Source organism: Copadichromis virginalis, linkage group LG1 (assembly GCF_057382275.1).
Source record: "Copadichromis virginalis isolate Kocher_CV1m ecotype Utaka linkage group LG1, C_Virginalis_male_GT1.1, whole genome shotgun sequence".
NCBI classification, from domain to species: domain Eukaryota; kingdom Metazoa; phylum Chordata; class Actinopteri; order Cichliformes; family Cichlidae; genus Copadichromis; species Copadichromis virginalis.
In genome coordinates, this window is record NC_140618.1 from 16,784,054 (window position 1) to 16,797,445 (window position 13,392).

General features: G+C 37.9%; 1 protein-coding gene across 1 annotated transcript in view; it reads left to right on the plus strand.

The window, feature by feature from the left end:
• csmd1b (CUB and Sushi multiple domains 1b) overlaps positions 1-13,392 on the plus strand; it is a 208,127-nt gene that overhangs the window by 79,905 nt on the left and 114,830 nt on the right. Inside the window, exons 17-20 of the mRNA XM_085452803.1 lie at positions 4,037-4,153; positions 4,704-4,919; positions 5,690-5,878; positions 10,127-10,296. Of these exons, the coding sequence (XP_085308929.1) occupies positions 4,037-4,153; positions 4,704-4,919; positions 5,690-5,878; positions 10,127-10,296 (692 nt within the window). The remainder of the gene's footprint in view (positions 1-4,036; positions 4,154-4,703; positions 4,920-5,689; positions 5,879-10,126; positions 10,297-13,392) is intronic.

Sequence of the window (13,392 nt, forward strand, 5' to 3'; positions counted from 1 at the left end):
TGGTGGGAGTTAAACAAACAGCATCTCATCTGCTCTGCCAATTGAACATAATCAAATATGAAAATGAAAGGATATCACAAGTTAGGAGTAAGTTCATGGCAAAGCAATCTATGTCATACTTGCAGCCATGTAAGGCAAATAGTTTTAAACCGGCACTGTGACATTTTCAATTTTCAGCCAGGCATGCCACTGAATGAGACAGCTGTCACATTATAAGACACGTTATTTCAGAATGGCACTTTTCTGAAATGGTGTGTAAGACTTGACTTAATGTAATGTGAGATATAGTGTGCTTTTGGGCAAAGATCACAGTGGAATTATGTGTTAAGTATATTATTACACTACTGAAATTTAGATTAATCACACTTGGCTGCATGTTGTGGAAGTGTGGGACAAAACAACAAGTCTTGCAAATACTGAGCAAACCTACAATATCTACTCACAAAATTCTTGGTTATTCTATTTAAAAGAGCAAAGAAATCATCTTTAAGCTCTCCCACAGGCATGCTGGAAGCGATTCATACACACACTCGCACCCATTAATGGCAATAATGTTATTTACAGGACAGTCTCAGAGGCACAGTTAACATTTCATACACACTACATTACACAGACAGCACTGCATTTAAAATAAAAAGCAAAATGACATGTCATCACCCCCCCAGGCATGCAGGCACCATTCCCTTTCAGTAATGCCAGAACGTCTATTCAACACAAACTATTCATCTTATTCCTGCAGGTCAGTTAAATCACCAAACAGATAACGCTGGCTGCTCTTTTATGTGTCAGGAAGAGTATTGAAGGGGTGCTGTGACATTTTAAAGCATGCAGTTGGTGCCAAGACAACAACTTGTTAGAAGTGACCAAAGTTAGAGAATCACTTAAGAAGACTAAGAATGTATTTAAAGACTAAGAAAAGGGAAGGAGGAGGAATGATGCTGAAAACTGATATGCTATCTCTATATATTTATCTCTCCTCTCTGAAAACCAAGCAGGTCTTTCTTTAGAATCCAGCCTCTTTCTGTTTCATTTTTTTTTTTTTTTTTGTTGGTCATGAATCGTCTCTCTTTCTTGTCACATTCTTTCTATGCATTGTTATACACCTCACAGTTTCTCACACACATTTTCTTAATGATCTCTCTCTCTCTCTTTTCACACACAGATGATTAGGACCACCAAAGTATGAACCGTTACACACGTTACATACATTACGTACAGACAGATAGGCCTGTTCGACATAACGATATATATTGGTCTATCGTTTCATTTTACGCTATCGTTTGTTTCGTGGTGTCGCAAAATAAACTAAGGCAATATTTTTTCATCGTTTTGATGGTCCCTGTAGTGGCTATATTAATTTCTTAAAGTTCTCTCTTTCTCTTATATTTAATATAACCACACTACGAGCGCCTGTTTTAACCACAACGACGGTAACACCATCGCGTGTCCGCTTACCTTTCACAATAAAGCTCAAGATCCTGTTGAGACTTTTCAGAATAAACTGAATCACGTGAAAGAGCAGATTATTTACGGATGAGAAGTAAAAAAAGAGCCGCCAGGTGCTAAAAAATAAACCTTAGACTCAAACGTTAGAACAGACTTTTCCCCGCAGCACGCCGTGTAATAAATACTCACAAAGAAAACGGCGGCTGTTACAACTTATGTCTAAAAATGTATTGTTTCATGCATCGGTTAAAACACTCGACTCCAGACACACGACGTCCAGCTGGAAACACTTCCCGCAAGTCGAGCTGCCCGAGATTCACAGAATTTCCAGAAAATGTTACATTTTTGTGATTTATATCGTTATCGGGATTATAGATGTCTTATATCGGGATATGAGATTTTGGTCATATGGCACAGCCCTACAGACAGACATGCGCATGTGCTTCCCTTAACAAGGGTCATTTAGTCAGACAGTGTCCTAGTTTTTGCCAAATCCTGATGGGAGTCTGAAAAGCTGGCACAGGTTACCGCAACACTCACAAGACAGCTAGTCAGTGAGAGGGAACAGCTCGTATCACAGCTTCTGAAATCAACCCCAGCCCTGTTGAAATATGATATAGAATAGTAGGAAGAAAAATGATCAGACTGAGAGATTGAGAGAGAGAGAGGGGTGAAGACGAGGTCTGCACGCTGGAGTACCTGCAGCACGAAGAAATTAGAGGAGCTGTGAAATCTGTCCTCATAAATGCAAAATCATAAATAGTCTTTTTATAAACCTTTCACCAAACAAATGACTACTGCATTTATCTCTGTAGCTAAAAGATGCGTTTGTGTACCAAAATATATATAAATTGACAGTGAAGAAAAATGTTTTGTCTGTTTGTTTTGTTTATAGTCTGGAATCCATTTGTGTTATAGCTGACAAAGAGATTCCTTTTATTGCCATGCCAGTCAAACACCTTGAAGCGCTTTAATTGAATAAAATTTATCTGAACTGCTCTGAATAGTACTGAAAGCGATGAAAGCTCAGTCAAAGAGAAGCAAAGAGTCAATATATTATCTTAGTTCAGAAGTCTCTGATGTACTGCTAGCTCTCTTTTACTCTCCATTACATTGCTATGGCATTTTTCATTCTGCAGTACCCCAAATGAATTTGTCCCGTTCCATATCAGTGAATTTCTCTGTGTGGAGGCTAGGTATCTGGTAACACACACACACACACACACACACCAATCTCTCACTCTCTTTTAACAAACCAGTCTCTGTTTGTCTGTGACATTCTCCCTGCTCTTTCCTTTTGTCCTTTTGTTTCTGCAGTAAGCTCATCTTTAACCTTTGTTTCGTTCACTTTGCAAAATCTCTTTGCAAAAGCTTTTCTAACACAAAGGGTGTTTGCTGAAATCAACACTGCTCATTGCTCACTGCTCATACTATACAGTAAAATGTTTGCACGCATAACAGGTCGATTTACATACAAGACCTGAGACACCAGGTTTTGGTATTAGAGTTATGTATGACTAACATCTTAAGATCTTTATTCTTTATTATTATACGTTGTTCTACTGTACATTAATCTTTCTTCTTATGTAATCATAGAGTAAGTCTTCAGTACAGGCCTGAATTTAACACCATGCTAACTACACCAAATTCAGGGGGGATTTTCTGCAGGCTGGGGGGAAAAAAGCCAAGGTCCCAGGAATTTAATAAAGAATTTATATTAATCTGCCAGTAGGTGGTGAGCAGAGTTGGGATCGTTACTCAAAAAAGAAGTAATCTATTAGAAATGCTGGTTTCTTTTTTAAAAGATAATAATGTAATACTGTACTTACTTAGTTATCCATGGTGAAAGTAATTAATCACATTAATTTTGTGTCATGACCTAAAATGTATTGTCACATAGTTACCGGTTAAGAATATCTACCTCAGCCCCCTCTCCTGCAGCCTGGTTCCAATCTGAAATAACGAAAGCATCACTATAGTCTTTATTTTAGTGTTGCTAAGTTTGAACAAAAAGCAAAGTTGAAAACCAACTCTAAGAGATTTCAAAATGTTTTCCACACTGATTCTACTCTAACATGTAGAAATGGATGCTACAACGCTAGAAGCTTTGTCAAAGCATGCTGTCACTTTTCACATACTTGTAATGAGCCAAGCTGTGTTAGCAGCATTATGTTTCTGTCTTGGACGCAGTTTTCACTTTACCATTGTGCTATTGTCCTGCGTGCAATAAAAACAAATGTAGTGTCCATATTGTCGCTTCTCAAAAGTTGTAGAGCACCCCACCATTTTCCTCCTCCCTGGAAGGGAAAGGCATGTTCGCCATTATGCAGTCAACTAAAGACCCTTTGTAATACAAGTAACTACATAATTGAACTATAACATGATTACTGAATTAAGTACAATAATGCAATACTTTCTTGTGTTACTGAAAAATGTAATGTGACAATAGTAACATGTTACTTTGGAACTCATTACACCGATCACTGGTGGCGACCTCTTAACGGTACTGAAGACGTGTACATTTTTAGTTTTTTGAATAAAAGAAAATATCCAGCTGTGTTCCAATCTTCTCTGTCTGTCACATTTTCAGCTCTTTGTGGAGGTTATGTTTATGGTAAAACGGGAACAATTCTGTCTCCTGGCTTTCCTGACTTCTACCCCAATTCTCTTAACTGCACCTGGACTATAGAAGTGTCCCATGGAAAAGGTAAGAATGCTCAAATGTAATGGAAATGTCAATCACTGGTTATAACATGTTAAAATATGTATTTTTTCATATTTTAATAATATGGAAAAATGTGTTAGGCAATGAAATGTGGCTGCTCTTTGCCACAAATTCTCCAGTGTACACTTGGACAATTTTTCAAGTGTAAAAAATAGTTCTCTTAGACAACTTGCCACAGCCCTCTCACTATGTTCATGTAATGCCTCTTCATGTAATGCCAGACTGACTCAGAGATGTTGAGATCAGAGCGCTGTGGGGGTTCTATGGTTTTCTTGTCACTGCAGATAGTTTTATATGACTTACACATTATGCAAGATGGATTTGGGACAGAGCATATTCCTCACTGATGGTACTGGATGATGGATAAGAATCTCATGTACAGTGGCTTAGACTATTGCTTATATATATTGCCTGATAGAGTGTATGCTTTGCATATCTGTAACTGTCTATCTTACACTGCATGCCTATCCATCCATTCTTGCATTCATCTATCCTTTCATCCATCTATCCATTTTGCCATCTGTTCTTTCAGGAGTCCATTTGGTTTTCCACACTTTCCATCTGGAAGAGAACCATGACTACTTGTCAATCACAGAGGATGGCAATTTTCAGGTTCCGGTAGCTCGACTCACTGGCTCCGTGCTGCCTCCTAGTGTTAAAGCCGGACTCTATGGGAACTTCAGCGCTCAGCTACGGTTTATTTCAGATTTTTCCATGAGTTACGAAGGATTTAATATCACTTTCTCAGGTAAGAACACCTGAACACAATTTTTTTACTTCTTTTTTAGCATTGCATTGGCTAAAATTCATTTTAAAGCAAATTACAAGGCTTATTAAGTTGGCCTGTTAGTGACTGTATGATGATCCCTTACCAAAAAATAAATAAATAAATAACAAATTCACTGACTTTTCTTTAATGGCAGACTGTTGAAATTTTCAAACTAATAAACCAAATTGTTAGATACAGTGTTTCACCTGCTCAAGTAACTTTTTAATATGCGATGAAAAATGGGTTTTATGCATTATTAAACCTAACTGGTTATTTTGGCAGATATGCAGTACATCTGGTTAAGTGCTGCACTTACATTTAAACGCTTTTATTTGGGACCTGATACATGATACACTAATTTTTGACAGTTTTCTTAAGTATTTCAAACCTATTTGGCACTACAGATTACAGAGCTTCCTATCTCAGTGGATGAAGCAGTCTTAGATGAGACTGCTGCATATGTTTTCATAATGAGATGAAGCAGGGAAAACTAAATCAAATGTGTCCTTTTTAACATGCTTGTAATTTAAGCTAATGACAGTTTAATAAATTAATCTTTAAGTATTTAAATTATTCTGGGGAATTTAAAATGAGTCTTTATGACTCTTAAGTGACACAGCTCCAAATGCTTACATGTAGTGTTAATGCATTTCTTTCTAGTGTTGGCTAATATACCAATTTTTGCACACTTCTTATTAATTAATACCTTCTTTCTTTTTATGCTGACTCATGACAATTTGTCTCTACAGAGTATGACTTGGAGCCATGTGAGGATCCTGGTGTACCAGCATCCAGCAGGAGAATGGGACTCAGCTTTCAAGTTGGTGATTCATTGAACTTTTCTTGCTTCCCTGGCTACCGACTTGAGGGAGAGAGCAAGATCACTTGCCTGGGAGGAGGCAGGCGAGTCTGGAGCAACACGCTACCACGATGTATAGGTAAGATGTCAGCGCTTAGGTTGACTGATTTGCCAGAAATATAAATTGATAGCCACAGCATGCAAAACAGAAATCATGGTAGATTATTTCTTCATTTGAAAAACATTTCCATTGCTAGCAGGAGTCAAACTGGACTTTCTGAGGTTGTGAATATATTTGCAAACTTAAAAAAAAAAAAAAAAAAGTATTGTTATTTAAAAAAAAATTTTGGTGTTCTTAAAAAATGTAAATTAAAAAAATAAAATTCCTTTATTCTCTCATTACACAGTCATTTTTAACAAATTCATTTTGCTAGTGTTATTGCACCAACAGGGTGCTATTAGGTTAAACAGGATGACATTAGAGATGCTCTTTTTACATTCAGACTATTTTTTATGTAATATTAAACTAAAAAATATAATGTTGAAGATGTTATCTCTTCTATGAAAACAACTGGCAGGTGGCAAATAAAACAAAACTTTTAAAGTAAATTCTTGGCCATATGAATAAACCTGGAGCATTGTTCTAATTCAACAGTATTACTGTATTGCTAACGTAACAATAATCGACTTGTTAAATGTTAGTTTTATTTGCTAGAATTTTGCTGTTTGCACGTTGTAACTTCTTAGCGTTTGATGCGTATCAATGTTTTCTTGGATCCTGGTGGTAATTTGCGAGTCTGACTGGTGGTTGCTGGTAATTTTGAAGCCCAGAAAGAGCAGACTGAAAATGCTATAATAGCATTATCTGTCAAGAGATCAAGCCTGACTAAGAGGAAACTAAGCAAGAGCAGCTGGCAATGTGCACTAGTTTCATCCCCTTTCGTTCCTTCTAAATGTTCCTCTCTTTAGCGCTCTGTCTCTGTCTAAATTTCTGTTTCTCCTTCTCTTCCTCTATATTTTGACAGTCCTTTGATAGATAATTGGGGCATTAGGCGCTATATGAAAAGTGTTAATACCGTGCCTTTTGTTACTCCCCTTTTCCCTTTTCTAATTTCTTTCTGAGCATTTTCAGGCTTGTCTGTCTTGGTTCATCTGCTATCTCTTCTTCTTTTCTTCCCCTTCCAATTCTCTCTTTATCCCTTTCCTGCCCCTCTTCTCGAGGCTCTGTTCTCTTACTCCCACTCTATTGTACTCTTTTCACTTTAAAAGGAATTTCTGAAGAATTGCTGTGACTCTCCTTTATTTATGCTCCTTACCTCCTACCTTAATCTGCTTTAGACACGACAGAACATTTACAGAAATGTTGTTTTGAATTTCAAATTTCTTCAGATTTGATAAACACTGCGTCTTTTTTTAGTGTGTTTTATATTGTTTCAAACCACCCTCTCTCGTCTGTCTCATTACTCCCATTTCCTCTTTTTTTCTTCTAAGTAGTGGTGGTCCTCTTCAGTGGGAGTTAAAAGCCTGCTCGGCTCTCTTCTTTTATCTCCTCCTCATTTGCATATGACAAAACACTATTTGTACAAAGTACCAGTTTATATGAATTCCTAAACTTTGATAGGCACGGCACCTGCTAGATCATTCTGTATAATTTCATGAAGGACTTCTCCGACATACTTATCCAGCCTTATTGTTTACAGGGTTTTTTTGTGTGTTGTTTTGTTTTTCTGCCCTTTTATCAATGTTTTGTCGTTTATTTTCAAGTTATTTTGTTGTTTTTGTAGCATATTTCAGACAATGCTTTTTGAACTGCAGTACAGTGCAAGAGCCTTGAGCCAGCAGTCATTTCTTTATATTTTTGCAGGGTTTTTTTTTTTTTTGGACTTGAACAGTAGTTGTCCCGGCTTTCTGAAGGTCTTTCAAATGTTTCAACATTGGCTGCTTTGTCTCTCATTTTCAGTCCAGTCCTTACACCTGACCATTTTCAGGGCAATGTTTTTAGTTTGTTAATCTGACATATGACTCATTCAAGAATAAAAAAGGGCCCTAACCTAAAGAATGAACCAGTATTGTGTCTAAACATAATAGTCTCTTCAGGCATTTTGTGACTAGCAGTGTGTTGTAAATGCATATAATCCCCCCCCTTTTAGCTGAAACTACAAACATTATCAATGATAGCACAGTTTAACAGGCATAAAATAGTATTTCTGCACCAACAAAGTGAGTACCAAAGAGTTATCAGCTGTTAACGTTGCTTATCTCAGCATGGTGTGCCCTTAAGAAATTTGAGGAAACTGGACAAGTGGAAGAAAAAAGAGGAAGTGGTAGGTATAAAAGATCAGTGTTGGTCAAGTTACTTGAAAAAAGTAATCAGTAACTAATTACTGATTACTTCCCCAAAAAAGTAATCCCGTTACTTTACTGAATACTTATTTTCAAAAGTAATTAATTACTTAGTTACTTAGTTACTTTTTTAAAACACGATTTACAACCTGAATAGGTGATAAAGCGATAGATCTTTCAGCCCAATTCTACTTTTTCTGCATAATCCATCATACAAAATGTAATCAAATGGAAAAGTCTCTTTTTAAAACTTGTTTTATTAGTTTTAATATTTTAACTTTATGCATCAAGCAAAAAATAAATTATATGCAACATTCTCTGACTGGAAGAAATTTGTTTAACATTTAAACCTATTTTCTGCACATTCCAGCACATGAAATAAAATAAAATATTATTTTGTGTTTACACTCAGTCTTTCAAATAAATGCAAGTGAAACACAGCAGAAAATATCAAAGACTCAGCAGTCCTGTTGCTTTATTTTCACCTGTATAGCAGGCGGAGGTTTGCCCTGTTGCAGGTGTGCCGCAGCAGTCAGTGGAAGAATCCACGAGTTTCTCTGTGAATTTCACGTTCCGTTGTAGCGCACTCAGTGTTTGCTCAGAAGTTTTGGGGTTTTTTCGCTGTAAAAAGAAGTTTTCTTCCAACGCAGTGAACAGCGGACGCTAATGTTTTCGTCACTTTTTACGGAATCAAACTCAAAGTAAGGTCAGTACTTCCAGGCTTTAAACGCTGCACGCTCATACTCGCACTCGATATATTGTCCATTGTTGATCTGCACACAGCTGTTGTCACGAACGTGGCACTCGCTTACGTCACTGTCATGAGACACTCGCAAAAAAAATCAGGGTTTTAGTAACCCTTACATTACTCGTTACTTGAAAAAAGTAATCGTATTACAGTAACGCGTTACTGTAATACGTTACTTTAATACGATTACTTACTGCCCATCTCTGTAAAAGATTACCTACCGAAGATGAACAATAACTGAGAGCCATCTTCTGAAGAAACAGGAAAACATCTAGCAAAGAACCTGGCACAGGACCTGCGAGATGCATCTGGCCCTATAGTTCAATGAAACCTAATCAGAAGTGGCCTCACTGAAAAAGGTGGCAGTGACGAAGCCATTCTTACAGAAGGGAAACACCAAGTGAAGGCTGATGTATGCTAAGCTACACATGAACTGGACTGGAAACCAGAGGCAATTTTTACATTCTTGGTTCAGATCATCATCGATCTTTATGTACAGAGGAGGTCAGGAGAGAGGTACAACAGTGAGTGTCTACAGCCGTCTGTAACACACAGTGGAGGCTCTGTCATGGATCGGGGAGGCAGTTAAGCTTTTTATTTTGGGGGATCTTGTCAAAACTGTTGGTATTATGAACGCATAAAAGTACCATCTAAAAATGATCCACCAGGCAGTACCATCTGGAAGAGGTCTGATTAGCAACGGCTTCATTTTTCAGCATAACAGTGATCCCAAACATACTGCTAATGCAGTAAAAGCATGGATAGAAAACCACGCAGTGGGACACTATCAGATATGAATTCTTCTGCAGAATCCCAACGTTGAGATTACTGGGATAATCTTGACAGAAAAATGAACCTTCAAGAAGCTTTCAACTTTTTCTGAAGACTACTTAAAGAAATTACGAGAGAGTTCAGGCTGTGTTAAAAAAATAGGGTAGTCAAACTGAATATTGACATTCAAGCTCTTTAGAACGGTGCAAACTCTGTTTTTGCCTTTTATACCATATTGCTATATTTCCATTTATGTTTGCATCACTTCACCTATTTCTCATTTTTCTAGAGAAACATAAGAGCGGTGGCTCAAGACTTTTCCACTGTTTTTTAATAGACTTTTGCATTGTCTCTGCCGAGTTGAAAAAAAGTTTGTGGCGCTACTTAATATGCGCCATGCTCTCTCCACGTCATGCAGAATGTTTTTTTTTCATTTAAATAAATTATAACCCAAGCCTGCTATTCAGAGATAATTAGATAGAAGTGTTCTCATTTTGTAACTTCTCCTCTACTGCCTCGCAACAGCTGAGTGTGGGGCCTCCTCACTGGGACCAGAAGGTGTTCTCCTTTCTCCAAATTTCCCCTCCAACTACAATAACAACCATGAGTGCATCTACCGCATTACTACTGAAAAGGGCAAAGGAATCAGGCTGAAAGCTGAGAGCTTCTCATTGCAAGATGGAGATTATCTCAAGGTGTGTACCCTCACATACACACAGATATGCATGCAAAAACGACAAATTTCACCAATTAGTCCTAAAGTGTATAATTTATTTACTGACTCTCTCTCTCTCTCTCTCTCTCTCTCTCACACACACACACACACGCACACACACACAGACAGACAAAATACATACAGGATTATACTATCAAATGCTGTCAAAATGCAAAGCTGTATGTACTTTGACTTTGCTTGAACAATCATTACGTGTTTGGCTTGCTGAGCTCTAGATGCTAGCATGAATACTCTATGAAATAATGTGTCAAAGCTTTTGTTCTAGCCATGAACATCTGGTCTAATTAATGTGTCAGGGAATGTTTGTCCTTTAATTATATGAGATGTGCAAGTCCAGGAAAAGGAGAAGAGTGAATAACATTAGGGTCTCTGGTTTCTTGGCTTACCTGCTATGTAGTTAAATAGTATTGTCAAGGTAGACCTACCTTTTAGATGTGTTAAACATTGTTGCAAGAAGCAATAACATCCCTGCAGGGGGTTATTAACCATCTTCCCTATTAGTGCTGATGGTGCTCCTGCTGTAGTCATCCATGCTGAATGAATGCTTTGGAAGCAGAGGCACAGAAGGATCAATTCTTCCTCTATTAACCCTCTAATGAATCCACTACAGTGTACAATTATTATTGTGTTTGAAGGTTGGCTTTTTTGCACTTTCATTACTCATATTATGGGGGTACCATCAATAAAATGAATAGCTATTTGACACAATTTGTACAATAGAAGAGAGACGTTTTACCCCAGTTTCAAGCTTTATTGTTGTGTTGCTAGCTATTTTTATTTTGGATGATCACCTCCTGCATGGTTTAGTGTTTACTTTTCAATATCTTTCTTTCTTTAGTTTTTTTTGCTGTTTCTTTGTTGTATTCCCTTTTGCATTATTCAAAAAGCAAACTGGTGAAGTGCCAAATAATTGACATCTACTAAAGGCCACTAAGTCAGTGCCCATAGACTCCCAAGTTAAAACTTCCAACTTCAAGGATAACATTAACATGTAATAAACCACAGAGTTCACGTTCAGCCTTTATTTTGGACAAAGAAATGTTTGTTTGTTTGTTTTTTGACAATATATTTATTTGTATTTAGTAAAAAAAATCTAAACTCCTTGAACTTTTTTTCTAAGACACTGAAAGAGGTACATTGATCTTTAGTGTATTTAAAATGTGGAGTTTTTTGGGGTTTTTTTTAGTCAAGAAATTTTTTTTGTTATAAACTTGATGTTAAAAAATTCCCATCTGCACAGAGAATTACAGATATTTCTGATGCGCATATATCCTCATAAGTCTCGCTCTGGTACATGCCCCGTTGGCAATTGTGCAAGCTATTTTATAGTCTTAGCGCTGTCCTACAGACATCGTCTAAAACTGTTTTTATTCACAATGTCTCTTAGCAGTATTAGGCCTGAGGGCATGGTTAAGCCAGTATGTGGTTAGAGTGTATTATCAGTCTTAGGCCTAGAGCATTGGCTGAGCCTGTCTGTAGTTAGATTGTATTAGCAGGGTTCTTCCTGACTTTTAGAGAGGCTTAACGTCATTGTAAAAGCTGGAACTGTTCCCAGTGGGATGTGTTTGAAAAAAGTAAAAATCCTTTTAACAAAAGGAAAGTGACGCCAAGATGGTTAACAGACACGCAAACGCCTAAATATTCCCTGTATATTCAGAAAAAGGAGATAAAGGAAATCTAATTGTCAACAGGAAATAAAAATTGCATGTACAAAATATCCCATCAAACCTAATCAAAATCATTTAAAAGTTTGCAGACTTTTAAACTAATAAGGTTTTAAATGCTTTTCCCCTTGAAATATATAGAATAGAATAGAATAGAATTCAACTTTATTGTCATTGCACATGCACAGGTACAGGGCAACGAAATGCAGTTTGCATCCATCCAGAAGTGCTTTAGTGATATAGATATATTACAATATATATTAGCAATAATATAGATATGTGAGTATATTACAGAAATGGGTCTATTATGGTATGTTATAATGTACACGGTATGAAGTATGTTGTGAATATTCTATAACTATAAGTATGTACAGGCTGTAGTGAGTACAAGCTATGTACAGGATATGAACAGGATATAAATATGAAAAACTATACAGAATATGAAATAAATAACTTTACAGAAATCTGAGATATACAGCTATACAGAAATGGGAACTATGCAAGTTGTAAACAGTTGTAGGATTAAAGATTATCGAATGTACAGAATGATTATTTACACAGAGCTATACAGTAGTGCAGTTAAGATAAGTGAGGGTGTAGATAGTTTCTACAGAGGCTATATAAAGTGCTAGTGGTTGTGAGTGGTGGTTCAGTCCATGTTATTATTGTGTTTGAGGGTACAGTTGTCCATTGTGGGTGTGTGTATGTTCAGTCCATGAGTTTAACGTGGGTCAGATGTCAGGAGGCAGAGTTCAGGAGTCTGACAGCTGTGGGGAAGAAGCTGTTCCGGTACCTGGTGGTCTTAGTCCGGAGGCTCCTGTAGCGCCTCCCAGAGGGCAGGAGGGTGAAGAGTCCATGTGATGGGTGACTGGGGTCTTTGATGATTTTCCCAGCCCTTTTCAGACACCGCTTCCTGTAGATGTCTTTTATGGCAGGAAGTGGTGCTCCGGCGATGCGCTGGGCAGTTTTCACGACCCTCTGCAACGCCTTCCGGTCCGAGGCAGAGCAGTTCCCATACCAGACTGTTATACAGTTGGTCAGGATGCTCTCGATGGTGCAGCGATAGAAGTTCACCAGGATGTCTGAGGACAGGTGGTTCTTCCTCAGAGTCCTCAAGAAGAAGAGGCGCTGGTGAGCCTTCTTGACCAGCTTGGAGCAGTTGGTCGTCCAGGTGAGATCCTCGGAGATGTGGACTCCCAGGAACTTGAAGCTGCTCACACGCTCCACAGCCGTCCCCTTAATGTGGATGGGTGGATGTGGGTCAGCATTCCTCCTGTAGTCCACGATGAGCTCCTTGGTCTTCTCGGTGTTAAGCAGCAGGTTGTTTCTGTCGCACCACTCAGCCAGACGATCCACCTCCTCCCTGTAGGCGGCCTCATCGTTGTCACTGA